Genomic DNA, 24,435 nt, shown 5'->3' with positions numbered 1-24,435 from the left:
CAGACTTTCTTAGGATAGTTTACTTCAACAGTCTACTAATTCAGTTCATTCAGTATCTATGTGACACTTTCCCACACAATAAACAAACCTGTGACAATTCGTGTCGCCCTTCTCTGTATATGTTCAATGTCCCCTGCTAGTCCTATTTGGTATAGGTCCCACATACTTGAGCACTATTCTAGGATGGGTCGCACCAGTGATTTGTAAGCAATCTCATTTGTAGACTGATTGCACTTCCCCACTATTCTACCAAGAAATCAAAGCCTACCACCTGCTTTACCCCAGCTAAGTAGCTATGTGATCATTCCATTTCATATCCCCACAAAGTGTAACACCCAAGTTTTTGGCTGATTCCAGCATTGACTCATTGATGTTATAGTCATAGGATACCACTTTTTTTTTTGTTTTGTGAAATGCTAAATTTAACATTTCTGAATATTTAGAGCAAGTTGCCAAGCTCCGCATCAATTTCAAATCTTATAAAGATCTGACTAAATATTTATGCATCTTCGTGCAGAAATTACTTCATTATAGATGACTGCATCATCTGCAAAATGCTTAATATTACTGTTAATATTGTCTGCAAGGTCATTAATATACAACATGAACAGCAAAGGTCCCAACACACTTTCTGGGGGGATATACCCAAAGTTACTTCTACATCTGACAATGACTCTCCATCCAAGATAACATGTTGTGTCCTTCCTACAAAAAGTTCTGAATCCAGTCATGAATTTCACTTGATACTCCTTATGATTGCACTTTTGACAGTAAGCATAGGGGTGGTACTGAGTCAAATGCTTTTAGGAAATCAAGAAATAATGCACCTGTCTGACTGCCTTGATCCAAAGATTTCAATGAGGCTTGAGAAAAACTCAAGTTGGGTTTCACATGATTGGTGTTTTCAGAATCGGGTCGGGTTGGCTTGGAGGAAGTCATTCTGTTCAAAATACATCGTTGTATTTGAGCTCAGAATATGTTATAAGATAGGATAGTGAATGGTACTTTTGTGGATCACTTCCACTACCCTTCTGGTAGACGGGTGTGACCTGTACTTTTTTTTCCAAGAACTAAGCAAGTTTTTTTGCTTGAGGGACCCTATGATAGATTATAGTCAGAAGAGGGCCAATCTCAGCCACAAACTCAATACAAAATCTAACAGGGATTCTATTGGGCCCTGGAGCTTTGTTCAGTCATAACGATTTCAGCTGTTTCTCAACACCACTGACACTAATACTTATTTCGTTCATCTTTTCAGTGGTGCAAGTATTAAATTGCGGCGATTCTGATAGGTTTACATTTGTAAAGCAACATTTGAAAATGGAATTAAGCATACAGCTTTTGCTTTGTTATCCTCAATTTCAGTTCCTGTCACATTCACTAGGGCTGGACACTAACTTTGCAAATGACAAAAGCTATTTGCTAATTTTCTGCTATGGTAGTCATTGCAGGCATCACGCATTTCTCTCGACAGCCAAACGCATTTCATTCAGCTTCACTCTATCTATAATCACGTGCTTTGTTTTACATCTATTATGCAGTCATCTCTGTTTCTTTAGAGGTTTCTTTGCAGTGACTGTATACCATGGACTGTTCTAATCAGACATATTTATCCAACATGTGGTCAATTATTCTCATAAACTTGAGCCATAGTTCCTCTACATGCTCCTGCCCTGTGCTGAAAGTTTCGATTTCCGCATTAAGATATGACACTACCGATTGTTACTGATCTGGTTTACTGAACATACATTTCTTTCTGCTTGTTTCAGTCGTCCTTTGTACTTTGGTAATCTTCATTGCCACAACCATGTGTTGGTCACTGATATGTGAAATGCATTCACATTTCACGATTCCAGCTGTAACCTGTATTGCGGATTATGTTGATATTCCTTCTGTTGTTTTTATTATTACATTTCCAGACCGAACTTTAATCATCACTTCTCTACTTGTATGACATATGTCATAATCCCATAAATGCAGTAATTTTTCTAAATTTATACATTTGTACCATGTTTGTGAATCCATCATATCATGTTTATTACATTTTATGTTAATAATATATGTTTGCAATATTCCAGTCAGCCATCCTATTTCTGCAGTTTATGTGCAGGGCCTACAATTTATACTGGTTCCAGAATCATAGAACTCTTATCTTCCATCATCCATATGTCAGTTCATGTCCAGATTTCAGCTCATGTCAGTCAGGTGTATGTACCTCAAATGCCAATAGAGGTTTTTGCTGTGACTACTTGATTTTAAATGCTTCAAACATTGTCAGATAGTGAGACAGCTCTACATCCCCTGAAATAAATATGTCTGTCAGTAGTGTGTTCTTTACTTATGTTAACATAAAATGGGTTTGCACTATATATCTTTCCTATGTACTCCTATTCTGTTGTTCACTGTACTGCACAACTGAATGATTTGACAGCCATATGTAAATCCAACAACAGAGTTCTGACATTGACATCACATTGTACATATAAAAAGCAAATATCAAGACAGCTGGCTGGAATATGTCAGATATACATGTAAGTATTATGAAACTTCGTGGCAGATTAAAACTGTGTGCCGGACCGAGACTCGAACTCGGGACCTTTGCCTTTCGCGGGCAAGTGCTCTACCAACTGAGCTACCCAAGCTTGACTCACGCCCCGTCCGCACAGCTTTATTTCTGCCAGTACCTCGTCTCCTACCTTCCAAACTTTACAGAAGCTCTCCTGCGAAGCTTGCAGAACTAGCACTCCTGAAAGAAAGGATATTGCGGAGACATGGCTTAGCCACAGCCTGGGGGATGTTTCTAGAATGAAATTTTCACTCTGCAGCAGAGTGTGTGCTGATACGAAACTTCCTGGCAGATTAAAACTGTGTGCCGGACCGAGACTCGAACTCGGAACCTTTGCCTTTCGCGGGCAAGTTCTCTACCAACTGAGCTATGATGTGTTCTACAATTTCCTTGATAATCTCCTGATTATGAATACATGGAAGAGAAAGTACACCTAGTCTAATCTAATCTTATTTGATACAGCTGACTGCCTAAGAATTCCAGCTGACAAGAACGATTTAAAAATGCTTTGTTTATCATTTTACTGGGAAAATTACAAGTATATCGATCTGCCATAATGGGTAAAATCTTCGTTTAAATGTTGAAGATAGTTTTAATATTAGAAAAAGAGGCTGAAAGAAGGAAATAAAGCAATATGTGGGATACTTCTACATTTCAGAATCATGGTACTGTCTGTGCAGGTAATTTATCAGCAAAGAGTTCAACTTCCATAAAATAATTCTGGGCTGTGGACTGCTACAGCAGTCAGGTAAGGGACCCATACCAGGTCGAATTAATGCAAAAGAAGAGGAAGAGAGAGAACGGGAAGGGGGATGGGGTAGAGCCTAAGAAAAGCTGTGGGACTCGTCACAAGTTTCTTTAGTCCACATAATAAAATTTCCCTGTATGAGAATATTAAAGTAACTGACTGTTATTTATTTATTTATTGAACAGCTACAGTAGCAACAACCAGTCAGAGATTCAACTTGGGCTTGCATTCTGTAACGTCCATTGTCATCATATCTCTCTATATTATATGCCACTTATCAGTGGCCATTACCATAACTGTTGTAATTCATTTTCATTATGTAATCTGTCTCACTATGTTGCATATTCATTTTACACTACAGAATGTCTTAAGCAAATAACTAAAGTTTGCAGAAAAGTAATAATGCTACTGCAGTGCTACAAGTTAGTAGGGGTGGTATGTGCAAATATGTGTAGTACGGAATCATACAGCTGTTTCTGCCACAGTAATACTTTACCCATGGGTAACTGAAAATGGATATCACCAACCCCTTGCATCAACTGCACTTAAGTGTCCACTATGACGCCCAAGCAAAAGTAACCTCCATTTTCATATACCATGTGAAGTGGTGGGGGGAATGGGTCAATCACTACACTGACTCATGCAGTATGTCAGTGTGCTAAGAGTTGTGATAGTGAGCAAGCCATATTGCTTTTCATTCCCCGAAGTAGCTGTGCAAAATGAATGTTGCAACTGAAAATCTCCCCAAAAGTGAAATCTGTTCTATAACATGGTTTTCAGTGGACAGTTCATGATTAAGCAAAAGTGGCTGACCATCTGCTAACAGCAACTAATTGGTACAAAAAACTGAAATTTTGTTATGTCTAAACTGTTGGGCAAATTTCCACACTTTTTCAAAGTGTTTTTCATAAGATTATCACAAAACATTCATAGTACTACAAGTTGTTTGGTTGTTAGGTTCCAAAACTTCCATACGACAGAATTTTATGCATAGTGCATTTGTCAACTTGTTAATAAATGTGATAAATACATATATCTGAATCTGTAGTAAAGTAAATGTTTCCAAAAAATTTGCTCTTATTTGTCTGAGTAAAAATTAAAAAAATAAAAATGCTAGACAATGAATTTCACACTTCATGAGCCCAATTTTCCACAGCCAAAACGGCATAGTCATTTGCTGCAAACAAGTCTTCCATGCCTCAGGGTTTGCTCAGATTACTGCAAACTAACAACTGTTCAGAACCCTGCCTTGTGTCACACTCACAAAGCTCATCATTGCCGATACCACTTCAAATTAGTCTTGAATCTTTCACTCCTGTGCTCAATTTCTTTAGGGTCTTCCAAGTCCTGTACTGGAGATGGCAGCTTGACGGTAACTTCTCTTTTTTGTCCATTATCCTCCAGGAGGCTTTTTTCGCCACAGCTCAGTTCAGTGAGCTTCTGCTGAAATTGGAGCTGGTGTTGGTGCTGTAGTGAGGAGGAAGATTTTCCTGGATTCCAATTGTGATGGATAAGAATGAATTCCAAGCAATGGATTTTGTGGATCTGTTTCTTGCTTCTTCTTCTCACTTTCTGCTGCAGACTGGCTTATTACATACGTAGGTTCTACCCCATACATTAATGTATGGGGTTGGTCGTAGGCAACCTTTGACTATGCGGTTGTCTCATGAGGAGCCGTATCAACTTGATCAGCATGCGCAGAGTTCGTCCAAACCTGTGCTGCATATTCCACAGCAGAACAAGAGTGAATGTGTGGAGGACGCTCCCCATGTTGTGTCTGTCAGTTTGTGGATGAAATTGTTCCTGGTGCATACCTTCTGCTTGGTGTCGATACAGTTTTGTTTGTAAGTTAAGGCATGATCTCCAGTTTTAACCCTAGGTGCTGGGGGAGAATACAGTAATTTAAACTGTGTCCTTTTCAGGTGATTTTAAGCTTTCTTCTTGCCTCCTTATTGCATAGGTGGGATGTCCACAATTGAGTTTTATCCAGATTGGGTTTTAAGCAGTTGTTGTCATAATAGATAGCAAATTCTTCAAGAGCAGATGTTAGCTTTCTTCAAATGCCGCTCCGTGAACAGCAACAGCTTGTCACCTACATAGATGAAGGACCGGGTTCCAGTATTAGGTAGCTGAACATTGGTGTATATGTTATATAATATCGGAGACAGCACACTTCCCTGGGGAAGGCCATTCTTCTGCATTCCCCATCGGCTCATTTTGTTATTTAGACTGACAAAACATTGCCGTTTGCTGTAAACACTGAATAAACTGTCAGCCAGTATTTCTTAATTGTTGTTGTGTATAGCTTCTTTGTTAGTTTCTTATGATTCATGGTATCATAAGCAGCTGTAGATCAATAAAGGCAACTCCTGTAATCTGCTTTCTTTCATACTCTTCGTCAATGTACTGGGTTAAATTAAGTATCTGGCTAGTACGTGACTTACCTAATCTTTAATGATGTTCCTGTCAACAGACTCAGACATTCATTTAGAAATTCATTCTCTCCAAAAGATTAAATAGATAGCACAGAAGTGATACATAACTGAAGTTCTTTGAGTTACTCAGTTCTTTGCCTGGTTTAAACAGTGTCACAGCTTTTGCTTTATACCTGACATCAGTTTTAGGATCCAATTCATAGTTAAGGGGCAAAAGTTATTTATTTGCTCCAGTCTCATGTCATATAAGGCTGCAGCTTCATTACTTTTTACCTGAGGAACAGCAGTTCTCAGTTCTTCACTTGTGAATGGAGTACAAAGATTTTCATTCTCCTCTTTGCATCATTAAGGTTTTGTTACTTGTTCTTTTTGTCATTCGACAGCAGTTGGTCAGGGGTGACCTTGTTCACTCTAGGACCACTTAAGGTGTATTGATAATTTCCAGGCTTGTCGATTACTATGTTCAGTGTTCAAGAAGATTACACCATTTTTTTTGTTCATGATGATATGGCTTGAGTAAGTTGTCCTGTTTGTATTCTCTCTTTCAAGAATGGATCGTTTTCAAGGAGATGTTCGTAGCTCTCAAGGAGCATGTTTGATTCTCTTTCAAGAATGGATCGTTTTCAAGGAGATGTTCGTAGCTCTCAAGGAGCATGTTTGAATCATTATCAAGTCCACACAATTATCCAGTCCTACAGCCTCCTGGGATGTGTTTATGAGATACTCTTTAAAAATTCAAAAAATCATAATTCTCTGGATCAGACCTGACTATTAAGACTTTAAGTTCTGAGAAAAATGGTCACGATAAGCTGTTTTGAAGTTGAACTGTTCCTCTGAATACAATTTTCTGGTCTTACAACTGGTTTTACAATACGTATGAGAGCTCAGTGTTGTGTTCAAAGGCATGGTTCTGCAATATGCTTCTTGGTTTGTTAAGCAATATATTCAGAGGGGAAAATATTATTCAGGTTGTAACCCCTCCTACTTTGGCCACTGCTAATGGAATAGGGCAACTTTGTGTTATGTATTTGTTTTAAATCCATGCATTCAGCCCAGTCTTCTATATTTTTTTCCATTTTTGTCTGTCTCCTTACACCCCTTCCCCCTCCAAGAAGGACTACAACAAAGTTATTGTATATTGTTGGCTGAGAACTGAGAATCAAAATTGCAAGTTTTTGTAAATAATGAATTTTTTTGAACTATGCCAGTATTTTGTTTATAGCCTGAAGGAGGCTAATTTCTGGACACCCCTCATGCTTTATTATTTTTAACATGTTGACTTCCGCATCCATAGTGATGGATGTTTCACCTCCACGCCTGACACACTGCATCAGGTGTGATGCTCTGCTGTGGCCGGAGGTGCCCTTGTGGCAGTCGGTGTGTTACATCAATTTCAACTATCCTTTTCACTATTTATTTTATGTAATATCATCATACTTAAATATTATGGTGTGAAATCAAAAAACTATAAGCTTTTCATGGTATCTGTATCTTCATATGGTTTTTATGAGAGTCCAACAGTAATTGGTGGACAATCATGACCAAGAAATTACTGATAAATAACATGTTCGATAGGTCCCAGGCATACTTTCTGGCTAGAGGAACACTTGTACCTGTCATTCTTCAAATACTGTTTGCACATTCGTCACCCCTTGTGACTCAACATTGTCCTACTGAAATATGGCAGAATCTGAAGTAGCGGTTACTGCTCAAACATCCCTCAATAAATTGGAGTTGAGAAAATGCATTGTATCCTGTGGGGCCCAAACCATCATCCATCATACTTTGTGTTACTGGCTTTTGGCTTCTCCCCCCCCCCCCCCCCCCCCTTGCTGTGCTGAAATTGATGATCTGTGCTTGTGTGCTGAATACTTACATTTGTTGGGTACCTAAAGATGCCATAAAGGAAGCATCTGTCAGAGTTAACAGCTGTTTGTTCTTATTTAAGATTCCCCAGTTAATTGAAAATCTCGCTTAGCTTGAAATACAGTGATTCACCTACAGAAATTCATTGGCAGATGAGAGAATTTCATGGAGAAAACAGTATGAATTACGGAAGCTCATGCACATGCATGCAGAAGCATGTAAAACTGAGCGAGTAGGCTGTGTTTGGAATTGATCGTTCTTGGTATAGCTGTGACCTAGTGCCCAGTGACAATCACTTGCTCCTACACTTGAAAAAACATTTAGGCAGTTTTATGATAGTGATACAACAGCTATCAGTAATGGCTGGAAAATCAGATGTGAGAATTTTTGTGAGAAAGGAATTCAGAACTTGGTTGCTCATTTTGATTGTCTTAAAACTTTGGTCAGAATTATGTTGAGTAGTAGATTGAGGTATGGGCTTTTATGCAATAGCAAAATTGTTTTTTTTAAAATGCAATTGTGTTTCTTTGATATAAAATCAGCTCTTGCTTAAGAAAACATGCCTCATATTTTGCCCCATGGCATGCCAGAATAGAATTCCTGTGCTCGCTGTAGTTGGAGGTGACTAGTTTCTGATGCAGTGGCCCACAGCAGACTGTGAAACTATTAATGTAGACAGAACCCCACCCAGTGGGGTGTAGCAGTGTTGTGCCAACACTGGAGAGAACTTTATGATGTATTACAGGCCAGGCAGGCAAGACTGCAGTGATCCTTATGGTGATAGCATTGCATTGCAGTTTCTGCTTGTAACTGCACACAGTTATCTTCTGTCTAATGATTTCATAAATATATATCTCTGCCTCAGCCCTTGCGCAGTTTGGTTACTTTCAGATTCTGTATCTCTAAAATGATATGACTGTCTCGATGGAGCATCACACTGGAGTGTGTGCGCCGCCCTTGCTTATAATGAAAGCAATTGTGTTCATTGTCTATCTTCTTCACATTATAAATGTAGTGACTGCACCACTCGATAATGCGATGCCTCCATTGACCTGAAATAACCAAAAGTCCCTTGCAGTGTTCGCGACAGACCCTTCAGTTTACACGAATTGCTGATATTTCTTATGCCCGGTTTGAGAATGGTTATTCAAACATTAACAAATAGTGTCTTGAAGCATCACCCAAGCCGAGGCCACATTATGAATTTTGCGAGGATATTAAGTTGTTTATTATTATTCCGTCATCAAGGCGTCGCTACGTTGCATATTCGACAACTGTATGACGTAACTCCAGAGATAACATACCCTTGAGCAGTGTTCAGAATGCTTCATAATTTTGGTGTTAAATTATTGCTGTACACATTTAAATTATCATTAATTCACTTGGCAGTTTTATGTTATCAGAATAATCAGTTAATTTCACAGATACACTTTAAATGTTCATGAAATGATGTAGGCGACACGGAAAATTAAAGTTTAATTAAGGTTTATGGTTTGTCCCTACGCTGAGCACACACACCGATATGTCATTCAAGGAATTGCATGTGTTAATATGAGTAATTCTGACCCTGACGTTAAATTCTGACAACATGGCAAAATTGTAATTTCTTTGTGATTGTGTTTCGTTGTGGCCTACTCAAGACTAATAATCGAGTTTATGTCGGCGATCAGTCTCTTTCTGTGTCCTTTGATGTTCGTAACTATTAAGTATCATGAAAGCTAAGTCCCATCACAAATCGGTAATCATACGATTCACTTTTCTGTCACATACATCAAAATCCTGTTATTTGTCCAAACGGTGAAGATGATCGTACTTTAGTCCGACTTCTGACTAATATTTCCAGTCTATATCGTAAAACTTTAAACTTCAAATCAGTTTTAAAACAATCTAGCAGTGCTTAACATGCGTACTACTGTTGCAGAATACAGCTGAAATGTAAATTGCTTTCCAGGAAAATTACAGTTATGATATATAAAGTTTTAGTTCTGAAACATAGACATTAACAAAATTCAGTGAAAAGTAACTTCACATATTTGAAACAAAGATCTTGAGGAGGAAATTCAACTACAAATTATATAGTCTATATAATGAACCGGGTATTGTCAGTTACACTAAGATTAAAAGGCCAGAATGGGCAGAACATGTACTGAGAGCAAATGAAAGAATGATGAAGATCCTCAATGCAGTGCCTGAAGGAACTTGGAGAGTTGGAAGACCGAAGCTAGGGTGGGAGAAGACATAAGGAAAACTGGATTCATAATTGGTAGAGTTCAGCACTAAACAGAAGGCCAAGGCTCACAAAGGGCTGTTGTATCAGTGGTGATGATGCCTCAGAATGTGTCGAACCAGCCAATCTCTTTTTTTATTCAAGTTGTGCTATAAATTTATTTTTTCCTCGATACATTTCATATCTTATTAATTATTCAGTCCTCCCCTCTAATTTTCAGCATTCTTGTGTAATACCACATTTCACTTCTGTACAATACTACAATCTATACAGATACCTTCAGAAAATACTTCCAAGCACTTAAATTTATATTTGATGTTAATAAATGTATCTTTTTCAGAAACACATCTCTTGCTACTGCAAGTCTGTGTTGTAAGTAAATTTATAGCACTACTTTTACTATATCAGTTATTTTGCTGGCAAAATAGCAAACTTCATTAACTTTCTTCACTGTCTCACTTCCCAATAGGATTCTATCAGTGTCACCTGATTTAATTTGTCAACATTCCATTACCTTTTTCATATTAATCTTGTAATCTGAAGCGTAATATTCACAGTGATAAGTATATTCCTTACCTTTATGTGCGACTGTTGTGCCCTTAGACCCCTTCTCAAACTTATTCTCCTATTATAATTGCTTTAAAATACAGACGTATTATACCACATTTCTGCACAATAACTTGTGGGAATCCTATTGAGCTACCAGCTTGTATATTTTCTTCACCAATGCATATATTAACCAGATTACATTAACTTGCTTGGTTCACTGTGCAGTATATGAATGAAAAACAAAGTTCATTTAATGTATGGTAACCGGCTTCTAGTGCTCATATATCCACCCATCTCTAAGCCACACTGGCGAATGACAGAATATTTATTTCCATGCTGAGGCAGATATTTCTTCTTGCAAAACTGTTGCAATTGCCACCTCATGTTGAAGGTGTGTTGCCCCTTGATATAGCTCACCACATGCAAAATAAAAATAACATCCCTGCAGACTACCTATAACTTTAAATCTAAATCCATCTTTTTTATAGTTTAGCTGCAAGTAAAATTCATTGGTAAGAAGATGTGAGGGTGTACATTGTTCCCCTAGAGTGATGCATACGAGGGGCATTTGAAAAGTCCGTGCAAAATAAAAACTACTTACTTGTTTGGGGTAAACTTTTTATATTTTTCGACATAGTCTCCTTTTAGACTTATACACTTCATCCAGCTCTGTTCTAATTTGTTGATCCCTTCCGAATAATAGGAATTGTCCAAGTCTGCAAAATAGCTATTAGTTGCTGCAATCACCTTCTCATTTGAATAAAATCTTTATCCCACCAGCCATTTCTTCAAATTGGGGAACAAACAGTAGTCCAAGGGAGCCAAGTCCGGAGAATAGGGAGGATATGAAACGAGTTGGAATCCTATTTCCATTAATTTTGCGACCACAAGTGCTGAGGTATGTGCTGGTACATTGTCGTGATGGAAAAGGACTTTTTTGCGGTCCAACCAGCATTTTTCTTGCAGCTCGGTTTGCCAATGGTCCAGTAACAATGAATAATATGCACCTGTAATAGTTTTACCCTTTTCCAGATAGTCAATGAGGATTATCCCTTGCAGATCCCAAAAGACAATCTCCATAACCTTTCCGGCAGAAGGAATCGTCTTTGCCTTTCTTGGTGCAGATTCTCCCTTGGTAACCCATTGTTTAGATTGTTCTTTGATCTCAGGAGTATAGTAATGTATCCATGTTTCATCCACAGTGGCGAAACGATGCTTAAAGTCCCACAGATTCTTCCTGAACAGCTGCAAACCATCCTTGCAACACTTCAAACGATCCCGTTTTTGGTCAAGCGCGAGCAATCGCGAAACCCATCTTGCGGATTTCTTTTCATGTCCAAATGTTTATGCAAAATATTATGTACCCATTCATTAGAGATGCCTACAGCACTAGCAATCTCACACACCTTAACTCTTCTGTCATCCATCACCATATCATGGATTTCTGGAGTCTTAACCTCCACAGTGCGTCCAGAACATTCAGCATCACTTGTGCCCATAGGGCCACTCCGAAAATTTTGAAACCACTTATAATCTGTTCTAATCGATGGTGCAGAGTCACTGTAATGTTTATCAAGCTTCTCTTTAGTCTCCTGAGGCATTTTGCCTTTCATAAAGCAATGTTTATTCACCATACGAAATTCTTTTTCGTCCGTTTTTTGGACGATCACTTGACTTTCTTGTTTCACATGAATGCCAAACACAAAGAAATAGACCAATATGGCTGAAACTTGGTATGCGTTCTTTCCAAAGATGCTATTAACTAAATACGACCTCAATACATGCAGGTGATGCCATCTCTCGGACTTTTCAAATGCCCCTCGTACCACCATACACCACTTTTCAGACACTATTCATTACTTTCAACAATGCTTGCAAGTCCTTTGCCATCTTTGACAAAATTACAGTGTCATTGGTAACCCACAAAGCTTTTATTTCTTCTTCCTGAGCTTTGATTCACTTTCCAAATCTGTTCTTGGTTTCCTTTACTATCTTCTCTGTGTATAGATTGCATTGAGGAAAGGCTACACCATTGTCAACCACTGTTTTCTTTTCTGCAGTCTGGTTTGTGTACAGGTTATAGATAACCTTTTGCTCTTTGCGTTTCACCCCTGCAATGTTCACAGTTTCAAGGAATGTATCCCAGTCGACATAATTGGAAGGTTTCTGTACAAATGTCATGCACATAGGTTTTCTTTTCTCCAGTGTATCATCTAAGACAAGACCCTTGTGTTCCTACATTTGGGTCCCGAGTAAACAGATCTTCCCCAGAGATCAGCGTCGAGCAGTTTTTCCATTCTTCTGTAAATTATTTGTTGATGTTCAGCAATATTCACATCTGTCAGCACCTGCCTTCTTTGGAACAGGAGTTATTACGTTCTTCTTGAATGTCTGAGGGTATTTCACCTGTCTCATATATGTTGCATATAAGGTGGAATAGCTTTGTCATGACTGGCTCTCCAAAGCATTTCAGTTATTCTGAGGTAATGTTGTCTACTCCAGGGATCTTGGTTCAACTTAGGTCTATCAGAGCTCTGATGAATTCTTCTCAGAGTATCATATCTTCCATCTCATCATCAATTACTTCATTTCTTTCTATAATAGTTGTTTCCCTTATATAGGCCTTGTTTGCGCAAAAACAAGTGAGGTCATAATTGCCTATGCCATAACCTTAGAACATTAGTAAGTAAAAGGAGTTAAATGTGGCAACACATTAAGCCCAGTTGACAAAAGGAAAGAGCTTAAAACAAAGACTTACCTTTGGAGAAAGTTCTGCAAAATATGCCATAGAGACAGTGGTCTCGAGCCAGTGTGTGCTCCCATGATGCCAGAGTGACACCATCTGCCGACAGACAGCAACACGGAGATCATCCGAAGTAATGGAATAGCTAGCAGGCTGACGTAGGAGGACTGTAGCCTTGGCAGTAGCATTAGCAGCAGCCTCATTTCCCACCACACTGAGGTGACTAGGTACCAAGATGAACATCACAGTGGTTCCCAACAACAACAAACAAGAGTTAGTATCATCACAATATTTCTGCTAGATCTAGGAAGTGTTGAGAGAAGAAGGTTAAATTTACTCCGGAAGCTCTCTTGGACCCATTACACTATGGGATGTACTGTGTGCAGCACACAAAGGCTCTGAAGGGCACTGAGAGAATCACAGCATATGACAAAAAAAGCCTGTGTCACTGGATGTACTGGGTAGCTTGGTAGAAGGTGAAGAGTTGCTATAAAAATCGAACAGCGTTCTGGAAGCTGATACCGAAATGGTTGGTGCCATTGAAGAAGGTACACCCAACACCATAGTCAGTCTTAGAGTCATCAGTGTGCAGGACGATGCTATCGCTAAGTTGTGTGCGATGGTCGAGAAGCTAAAAGCGATAGACCAAATCCGGAGTAGTGACCTTAGGAAGGGAATGAAGTCCAAGATTAACACGAGCCACCACACAAAGCCAAAGCAATGAAGTGTTCACACCCATTGGGAATGTGGCAGATAACGTGAAGCTAAGTGCCAGAGCAGTAGCCGAAAGTGAACTCCAGAGGTAACAGAGAAGAGCAGTGCACCCCATATAGGCAGCCAATGGAATCATCGAAAAAGAGTGTGTAGTATGGGTGGTCAGGGATGGCAGACAAACCGCATGCATATCCACTGCACAAGGACGTCATATCCATAAGACAGTGTAGTTCAACAGCTTCTGTATAGAAACTGTCAACTGGACTAGTGTGAAAGGTGACAATGGCCAAAGTGGACCAGAAGGGAAAACAGCAGGTCAAAGCAGTTGCAAGGATGCAACTTTATTTCTTGGAAGCAGAAAACAAGTGGACACTGTGATTCCAAGAGAAACCATAATTCCTCATTGTTTGATCTAATGACATGGACATTCCATTGGAGAAGAATCGTAATGCGTGGGAGGGATAAAGGGTACTCACCTCAGTGGCTGCTGTTTGACAGCCTTTGAAGATACACTGCTACAGGGCACAGAAGCTGGAGGGTCCTGTTCCAAGAAATGTACAGAGGAATTGGCATCTCCCTGGGTTGGCCTATGGATTCCAGGGCAGAAAAATGGTTGGCAGTGCGCACCAGCAAAATGGAGGTCAGCCAGGTAAGCGTATCATACAGTGACGCGAGTCAAGGAAGGATAAGACGGATTGCCTTTGTTTGATTTCTTACAGCCTTTACAGTTGGCAGACTAAGATGGAGACATTTGTCAGCTAGAGGGACATAAAAAGTCCTTGTAGGATTATTCCTTTTGTCCTTTCCGGCCCGTTTGGTTGCGTAGCAGGTGATTTCACTGCTGGGGCGAAGATTTGACAGTATGTTGCACTGCTGCAGGAGGAGGAGACAGGGATGCTACCTTGATACTGAGCGATTTCACAGCTGCACTACTGAATTGGAGGTCACAATTCTGTGTGGCTAAGTCTTTTGTGGAGCAAGGCTTGGCAAGAATGGTGCTGTAAGTGCTGGATGGTAAAATGCAGGGCTTTCAACTAGCCAACTAATTGCGAGTGACAGAATAGGATACTTTTTCCTTCACCCTGATTTCCTGGATGGCTTGCTCATTAAGATACATGAGGCATTCACGGGATGAGGCGGCATGGTTGCTGTTACAATTGATACAGCGGGGGGGGGGGGGGGGGGCAGTCGCCCTCTTCAGTGTTTTTACCACAAGTAACACATTTGGCCAGGTTTTGACAGGACACGCAAATTTGGTTATAACCTTGACAGTGGTAGCAATGCATCGGGTTTGCAATGTACGGTCAGGCTGTGATGACTTCATAGCCTGCCTTAAACTTCAATGGAAGCACTACTCTATCAAATGTCAGAAAAAGACTGCACAGGCACCAAGACTGCATCAACCTTTTTTATTACCCAATGGACCGCAGTGATGCCCTGATCAGAGAGATGTCCCCAGTCAGATCATCAAGCGGTTGTGTAAGAAAGACCATGTGAAGAATTCAGCATACGATGGGCCCCAAAACTAATAGGACACCTGTGGAGGAGCGAAGCTGCAAGCAGTTGTTGGGCTTGAAAAATCACGATTGGTTTCCAAAAGCAAAGTTCCATTATGTAAATGAGAGCAGGCTTTCACACAGCCTGCAATTGCATCAACACCTTCCTGAATAATAAATGGATTAACTGTAGCAAAGGACTGACCTCCTTCAGTACGTGATACCACGAGGAACCAAGGTGCAGCTGGGAAAGTCTTTGAATCTTTACCCTCATTCCATTTACGGTTAGTAGATGTAGACTGAGATGGCGACTGGCTCATTGCAAAACGAAAATATCCCTCTTGATTGCCAGCATCTCCAGTGGCGTGCTCCTTTCAACAGGGGGGCTCACACACCTTAGGTGATTGTTCACATCTCCCTAACTCCTGAAAGAGGGTCCTGTTGGCAGTTAGGAAGGTAACAGCTCAGGCAATACTCCCTCCCTGGGCTACTACTGTATCAGGGGGTATGTGCAGACCCTACCTGTCAACCTGGGCTGGGAATTTTGATTACCCAGTCACCTGTTATGCACCTATAAAAAAAAAAAAAAAAAAAAAAAAAAAAAAAAAAAAAAAAAACACGTGGGCCAGCCTTGAGGAGCACACAGGGAGGAAGAAGAAACGAAGAGAAATCTCAAACTCCAAAGCAGTGGAAGGGGACGAGATGGAGAACAAAGAAAAAACACATGAGTGGTTCCAATGCTGGGCTATCAAAACTTTGAATGCATTCCCAAAACTATCCAAGACATATTACTCAAGGGATGGGATAAAAGGATAGCAGCACGGAAAGGGAAGAGATGCTGCAAAGTCTGGGGTCCCGTGGTAGCCAAGAACGAACTCACCAAAGAGTGGTGAGCCCCATGGGATGCCTCTGTGTATTCCTTCCACCTTTCAGCCTTCCTTTCTTTCCTTAATATTGGTCTGCCACCAGAGCTCTCAATATTTGTAATCCTGGGCACTAAACACTACAGCAGTACTACAAAATTGATCATGCTAGTGTTTTGTATGTGATTTTCTTCGCAGATACCCTCCACAAATCATAAGTTTTCGTTCACCTTGTCTGTTAACAATTTTACCTGTTTGTCACATTTTATATTGCTCCCTATTATTATCCATAAATATTACAATGATATGAAATGCCCCACATGCTTACAACTGATTTTGTAATTGAATACTGTTGGGCTCTCTCTCTCTGGTATTGATTTTACATTTATCCACAGTTGGAGATAGTTGCCCTTCACTAAATAAATTGAAATTTTTGTCCAAGTCTTTCTAAATTTGTCCTATGGCAATACTATCCTGCAGCCAACAACATTGTTGACAAACAGTCTGATAGTGCAGTTGACCCCCTCTTGTAAACTGTTTATGTTTAATGAAAACAGAGTTATGCTTCTTTGGGACCTGCCTGATGTTACTTTAATTTCTGTTGAACATTCACAGTATAACTACTAAGTTCTTTTAGTCAAAAAATTCGAGTGTCACATCACTCCAGATGATAGTTTCTTTGTTATTGGTCGACACTGTGGTACAGCGTCAAACACCTTTCAGAAATCTCAGAAGACTACCTGTTTGCCTGCAAGTACTATTTTTAAAACATTTTGCAGGAATAAAGTAAGCCTGTGGACTGTCATAACGTTTGAATGTAAAATAAGCTCAAGGGTCCTGCAAGAGATTGACATAGACAATATTGAGCAGTAATTCTGTGCATTTGTTCTTTTTTGTGTATAGATACGACTTGCATGTTTTTCCATTCATGCAGGACTATTTGCTATGCCAGAGATGCCCTATACAAACAAAATGTAATGTTACAACAAACCCATTTCTGAGTGATTGATCACTCAAATCTGTTTGGACTGCTATCCTGTTATTGCACCCTTTGATGCTGAGGAGGCTTACTGGCACCTGCTTCCATGTTTTCACTTTGTTTGACTGTGCCTTACAGTTCAAGCTGGGTGTAAATCTGACTTCTCCAATTGCACGTGAGGGCCTTCTACATACCCTCCAAGGTTTTTGATTCCTATTCTGTTTTGTGGTTTTTTTCTTTTCCTTTCTTTCTGGGTATTGCAATTTTTTACAAATATTTGTGCATTTGACTGCTTTTGACAGTGCAAGTGGAGTAGGTATGTCTGTTATCCAACAGATAGTTGGTGTTTTCTCCCATGATTACATTCAAAAGCAGATAGAACTATGACAATATCTATTTCACTGGTAGAACCCCTATAGGATGTTTACTCGTTCAATTAATTATTCTATAAATCAATTTCATAGGTCTTCTGTGAGCTGTGATACCATCTTGTGTTCAGAGTTATACATTTGAACTCGCTTGCTTCAGTCTCTCATGTTCCTTCAAGCACTGTAGATGTTCTGCTTTTGAAATAATTAATACTTGTTTTTAGTTATTGCTAAGCATGTTTACTGTTTCTATTGACTTTTTTTATTTTATTTAAGGTTCCAATAAAATGTGGTTGGAAAAGCTACATTTGTGTCATTACATGTTAAATGTACCATAATGTATGGAACAGTCTTATGTCATTAGCTAAGTGTGAATTTGAGAAAAGTGTTTCCAAACATACAGAATTGGGTTTTTATAAAGATTGAAAAAAAAATGTATTTTATAAGAAATAAATGTTGGGAAGGTAATGTGTGAATGTGTCGCAATTTTTGCACTGAAGGTACCATAATTACTTATTTACTTTTTTGTTGCATGTCACACAGGTCATGTGAGTAATATTTTTATGCTATGAAACATTTTTTTTTTTTTTTTCAAAAATAATATTTGTCATGGTAGTATTACTTGCTGGTATATTGCGTAGGTGTCGTGTATGGTGTATTTGTAGCCTTTTGGTCAGTTATTGAGAAAATAGTAGTACCAGAGGACTCTTCTGTTAAATTTGAGTATGTCAAGATGAGGAATGCAGCTTAAAGCCAACATTTTTGTCCTGTGTTGCAACAAAGTTAATACATCTGAACCTTCAAAAGGGCTGCTACATAACATTGGAGGGAACACAATGATGCACAAGTGAGAAATGTCTGTATAAATTTTTAGTTTGAAATGTTTTTGTTGTCCTAACTTTTGATACTTTTTTTTCCTTTGTTTGTGATGCTTTAATGTAGGCTATCATCTCACAAGAATGTACATATTTCACTGCAAGGAGATGGTCTTGATATTTGTAATTGGCTATCCTGAATGGTGTATTATTTCATTTGCTATAGCAAGGAAAATAATTATGTTAAGAATCTGATGAAATATTACGAGCAAATACCCATGCGCAACCAGTAAAATCTAAATATATCACAGTTGTTTCATTGTGATGATATGTCAAATGTTCAAGTAGTGATGTGTTATGAGAATACCCTTTTCAGTAATCACTACTAGTGTTCCCTGTTTATTTAATAACTCATTACAGTTTTTGGTTTGATTTTATACGTAAGTCAATATGAGCTTCAGATTAGTTGCTAAAATACATACAACCAAATCACAGTCGACACATGTGAACAGAAACTTGGTGCAGATACCCAAGAACACATCAATTTTCCATAATCTAGCACTACTAACATAGTCAATGCTTATCTCAGTCAATCATGAATTAATGTTACAAGCTCATAAAGCTAGTCATATGTATATACATGATATATAAATTATATGTATATACATAATTTCTCCAGTGCATTACATTACTAAGTTTGCACTTCATAAATTTGTAAATGTGTTAATTCTCTCCGTCCAGGCTTTTTTGTGCAAAGTGACATTTTATACACACCTTTATTTACCATTAAAATATGTCTGTTTTTAGATATTGGAGAGTTCCAAAGTATTGCTGGACATGATCAGAAGAGAAACAATGACAGTGAAACACTCATTAACAAAGAAACCAGTATCAAAAGACTTACCAGTATCAAATGATGTTCATTAGCAGTTAAACTTAATGCACAGAAATCTAATAGCTGTGATGTTCTATCTTTGTTATACTGACTGTTTTAAGAATTTCTGCCAGTATTTTTATTCATCACAAATTTAAAGAAGAAAAATGATAATGTATCTACCTTTAATTGAATCAATTACTATATTTTAGATGTGCTTCGTTTTTTTGCAATAAAGTTATTCTAGACAGGTTGTGTGTCATGTTATAATCTGGAGGAACAGTATTTTGGCCACCATTTCAAGTGCCTTTCATACAATTACAAGTACATTAACCACTTCCAGTAGTAGCCAAAAAACTGGTCATGTACACAAAAAGTCTTTTTTAACTGATCACGAAAATACGTCAAAATAACAATTAAATGGCAAGTTTGAAGCTCGAGTTCCACAGTGAGAGGGGATTGCTACAATTGGAGGAAGGCAGCACCATGAGGAGGCATGTACTGCAGCCATTATGAGGACAATTCAGTAAGTAACCCTGTATTGCTCTACATAAGTTTGTGTTACCTTCATGTGCGGCAATCTGTTAAGTCGGAAAAAAAGGAACAAACATTGATCCATACTGGACCTCTCTGACAAGAACTAAAGAAAACCTAGCCCTATTTGGCCAAGAAGTAAGTACTGTTTCATGTGACAACATGCCTGCACATTCATCTGAAGTTGTTGAGAGACAGAACTGCATGAATTGTGTAATGAAACTGCTGCCACACCCAGATCTAGCTCCTTGCAATTTCTTCTTGTTCCTAAGCAAGAAGAAAAGGATTTAGGTAAAAAATTTTGCCCAAATGAAGCCACTTAAGTGTTCAGGTATGTACATAAAAATCAATAGCTTAGTATAAACACCTGGAATGATATGCACTTTTGTTTTTGTACTATAACACTTTGGGAAATAGAGCTGTCAACATATCCAGGATCATTGTGGTGTCCCGTCGACTGAGTGGCATTCTGGATCATTGGAGCATCTAATGAGAGCCAATTGTAGGTCCCTGCTTACTTGGTACTCCTGTGAGAATAGTTAAATCTACTAGGAGTATGAGGCAGTACATTACTTAAAGCCATGACAGCATAAGTACTCTTGCCTAGACCGAGCGAGGTGGCACAGTGGACTCACATTCAGGACGACGATGGTTCAAACCTGCATCCAGCCATCCTGATTTAGATTTTGTGTCATTTCCCTAAATTGCTTCAGGCGAATGCCACGATGGTTTCTTTGACAGGGCACAGCCGACTTCCTTCCCTAATCTGATGGGACCAATGACCTCACAGTTTGCCCCCTCACCCATATCAGTCAACCAACCAACTCCTGCTTAGTACACCGAGTCTAGAAGGGGATGGGGTGGGGAGAGGAGGAAAAGGAAGGTTGCAGCCAGACATGACAAGAACAGCATCATTGTCCTTTCAGCCTAATGTGTACACTTCCTGGCTTCATTTTGTGCCCACCCACTTGCTTGCAATGTGAGTTGTGCTACAGACAATTTATTATTTACTAAGTATACTCTATTGTCTATGCACTTACTCTAGAAGTGGACAAGTTCTAGATCTTGTCTGCTGATGTATCCAATTACCTCCAGCTTCAGCTGACTGACTTAAAGTGTGCTCAAAAAAAGAATTGCAGCAGTAGTAAATTTCCTACATCTGATGATCATTACCAACATTTACTTTAATCACATTGAAAGTAACTAATCAAATAACGGAAAATCTGGTATGGAGAAACAATGTTAATTACGAAATTAGGAGATATTGTTACTCACCACACACAGGGGGAGAAGGGGAGGGGGAGAGTGCACCAATGTTTGATAGATGAAGGAACAAATAATTAACAAGTTTGCTTCACTTTACCACTCTTTTTAGTATCTTCACCAACATCTCAGCCATCCATGCCACAGCGATGATTAAGTACATGAGGCATGTAAGGGGTGGGTGGATTCACACACACTGACAAACATACACAGAACTAAAATATTCAAAAATATTGTTTTTATTTTGTAAAAAAAATTCTGATTCATAAAATAATTAATAATGAACTCCCCCCTCCAGTACATATGTTCCCTAGGCAAGTATGAATATATATCACTGTACAAAGGAACATCCAGCACACATATTTAAATGCAAATATTACCATTCTCTCTGAAACATAGTCTTTTATTTTTCTACCTGGCCCCACTTATGTGATCCTGAACTAAACATAAAATGAGAATAGCTGGTAACTTGAATGGATGGCAAAATAAATTCTAACATGCATGGAGCATGTGTGCCTACTTGCTCATAAAGATGTAACTAAAATCAAGCGGTGGGCATTGTCAAACAAAATTCACAGAAAATAGAATATAACAATAATAATAACAATAACAGTAAACACCATGCCGCCTACAAGAATAACTTTATCCTGTGACACTCGTCGTTCAATTAACCTCATTGTTGTATTTGAAAGTCCGAGGGTATTGGCAATGTCAAATAAGCGTTTCTGGGCACCTTTCAATGTTGACCGCTGATCTTTTAAATTCTCAAGAATCACAGAGCCAGTTCTCAGCATGTCATCCACACCTCGATTGGAATTCTGTGGAAAGAACAGAAAATATTCATTTTCAATCTCGAGGAACTAATATCAGGAAAATCCACTAGTCAATCAGCAATGTACTTCATCCAAGTGAGTGAAAGGAGGCATTAAATATTGGCAGCAGTAAAGAGCATTATACTATGCAAGCATATATGCATAGTTTATTAGTTCCTGAACATTATAGAATGAGTTTTTTGAAGGAAAAAAAAAAAAAAAGGTATGAATCAAGATATCTCTGCTACCTGAAGAGACATATTGTGCTGAACTGAATAGTCAATAAATATAGAAGTGTCTGCTTCACTAGAATTTTGTGTAAATCTTCTGCTCAACAATTCTTCCCTCTCCCTTTCTTCTTGTGCACGCTGCCGCTGCCGTTGCTGAAACATCTGTAGTCCAGCCTGCAACACATCAGTAGAACATGTTAATGTTGCTTTATTGAAACCGTTTAAGAATATTTAAGAGTTCACACATTGCATTTAGTTCTAGATAAGTTAAGAAAATCTTAATAAAGAAAAGCTCTCTTGGTCTGACTGCTTGTTGTTGTATTTGGGCATGCGTTGTTGTTGTATTTGGGCATGCAGCATTGTGGTATCAGTACTCTTAGTAAAATATTTTAAAATGATTATAGTGAAAACATTTAAATTTATGTTTTAAGAGGCAAAGTACTTAGCTGAGATCCAAACTTCTCTGTCCAATTTTTACAACCATATTCAAACACAAGCTTATGAAAATTTCACATTAAAATACAAGCAGAATAACAGTACAGTAGAAAAAATAATCGAAAAGTGGGGTGTGGTTAGCTGATCACTGAGGAAAAAGGGGATGAGCCAGCCATCCTTAAAACACACTGAAGCCTTCTACCTAACAACTTATTTCTGACCTGTATAACACAAAAGCTTGAAACATGCACACATTCACATCACTGCCACCTAAAGTAGGCAGATCAGATGCAGAACTGGCTGCTGCTCCCACCAAGACAAGACACATTCTGTTACAGTGTCAATAATATTATAAAATGATGGAGTGATACTGTAAAGATAACACATTTAGTTGCATACAGGCACACTAAAAAGACTGATACACATTGAGCTTTTGGCCGAAGTCGTCTTTTTTTTAAAAAAAAAAAAAAAAAACCACACGCGCCTGCCACCTCTAGCCACTTCAGTCAGAATGCACTGTGTCACATCGAGTGGAAGGGGCAATCTGAGGTGGGGGCAGGGAAACGGGAGGGCAGAGTACATGTAGGGGGGGGGGGGGGGCGGGGGGAGTTAGTGCAACACTGTGCATTCTCACCAAAATGGCTGGAGATAGTGGTCATGTGCATGAGGTGGACTTGTTTGTGTGAATGTGTGTGTGTGTGTTTCTCTTTTAGTCTGTGAAGAAGGCTTTGGCTGAAAGGTCACGTGTAACAGTCTTCTTGTATAGCAATCTGTCCTTTCCATAATATTGTTGATATTCCAACCTCAACCTTACTTTGTTTGATTCTGTTAAGTGTGGCATAAAGAAATCTGCATACTGGTTGGTCTTCGCATGATAGAAGGATCCTGTATTCTGAGAGCAATGCACAATCTAAAGGCAGATTAAAATTACTTATCTCAACTCGGTAGCAGGAAGTAAGAATGACTAAATTGTTGGCTTCTCTGTCTGGAGATTATATTAAATGGACATGTTGTACTGGACACTACTATTGTCTGCTGAGCTACAGACAATACCTAATTCAAGGAATTACAGGAAAAATGATCAACTGTATTCCCAGTGTTGTTAGCTGTATCCAAAGACAGTCTTCAATCATTTATATGGCAGTCTCTGAGAGCACACTATGCATGAATATTATGTTGTTATTGTTACAGAAATGGGAAACCATGCCTAGAGAGGCCTCAGAAACCCACCAGGGCAATCTGAGAGAGTGTCAATGAAGCTATTGAGGAATCATCTTGGGATTTGCCTTAAGTGATTTAGGGAAACCATAGGAGACCCCAATCTGGATGGATGGATTGGGGGTTTGAACTGATGTCCTCCCAAATGTGAGTTCAGTGTTTTACCACTGCACCACCATGCTCAGTATCAATACCGAAACCCATCCCGTAGAATCTTTTGTGCGCTTGTGGTGCAGTATTGATATCAGAAGATAAACAAGAAATTTAATGGGCACTAGAGACGCATTAGTGAGTGTTGGCATGCATATCAGTAAACCTAGTAGTTAGGAGGCCTAAGCCAGTTGCAAAATTTAACAGAAAGAAGAAGGTTCTGCTGGTAGGTAGTTCACATGGTAGATGTGTGGACCAGCAGTGCAGGAAGTCACCAGCATCGTGAAGCCTAGTGCAGGTTTGGCTCAGGTCACTGACAGCATAGTGGAGTTATGTAGGAATTTTACAAAAGACTATCAGGTAGTGATTGTGAGTGGAGCAGGGAATGGTCTTGGTAAGGATGGGGAATATGGTGTAGGTGGTGGCCTGGTAAAGATAGCTACTCAAAATGGTGGCAGTAATGTGCATTTCCTGCAACTGTTTCAGTGTCATGATCAGCCTTATCTTAATGCAGCTGTTAGGCACGTTAATGTGGGACTGGGAAGGCACT

The 24,435-nt window shown here is 39.0% G+C and overlaps 3 protein-coding genes across 4 annotated transcripts in view; 1 reads left to right on the top strand and 2 right to left on the bottom strand.

Annotated features, from left to right (window-relative positions):
- LOC126190684 (uncharacterized) overlaps window positions 1-15,305 on the bottom strand; it is a 38,526-nt gene extending 23,221 nt beyond the window's left edge. Inside the window, exon 1 of the transcript XR_007538271.1 lies at window positions 13,150-15,305. The gene's annotated coding sequence lies outside the window, so the exon portion shown is untranslated. The remainder of the gene's footprint in view (window positions 1-13,149) is intronic.
- Window positions 1-19,462, top strand: part of LOC126190685 (Sjoegren syndrome nuclear autoantigen 1 homolog) — a 46,420-nt gene extending 26,958 nt beyond the window's left edge. For both annotated transcript variants that reach the window (XM_049931142.1, XM_049931143.1), the window contains exon 3: window positions 19,177-19,462. In XM_049931142.1, coding sequence (XP_049787099.1) covers window positions 19,177-19,296 — 120 coding nt within the window. In that variant the 3' untranslated portion in view covers window positions 19,297-19,462. The remainder of the gene's footprint in view (window positions 1-19,176) is intronic.
- Window positions 19,463-21,256: 1,794 nt separating this feature from the next.
- LOC126190682 (probable Golgi SNAP receptor complex member 2) overlaps window positions 21,257-24,435 on the bottom strand; it is a 40,733-nt gene continuing 37,554 nt past the window's right edge. The window contains exons 3-4 of the mRNA XM_049931140.1: window positions 22,101-22,256; window positions 21,257-21,858 (exon numbers count right to left, since the gene is read on the bottom strand). Coding sequence (XP_049787097.1) covers window positions 21,613-21,858; window positions 22,101-22,256 — 402 coding nt within the window. The 3' untranslated portion in view covers window positions 21,257-21,612. The remainder of the gene's footprint in view (window positions 21,859-22,100; window positions 22,257-24,435) is intronic.

Source organism: Schistocerca cancellata, chromosome 6 (genome assembly GCF_023864275.1).
Source record: "Schistocerca cancellata isolate TAMUIC-IGC-003103 chromosome 6, iqSchCanc2.1, whole genome shotgun sequence".
Lineage (NCBI taxonomy): Eukaryota > Metazoa > Arthropoda > Insecta > Orthoptera > Acrididae > Schistocerca > Schistocerca cancellata.
Note: the sequence above shows the minus strand (reverse complement) of the source record. Positions and strands in the feature narration are given on the sequence as shown.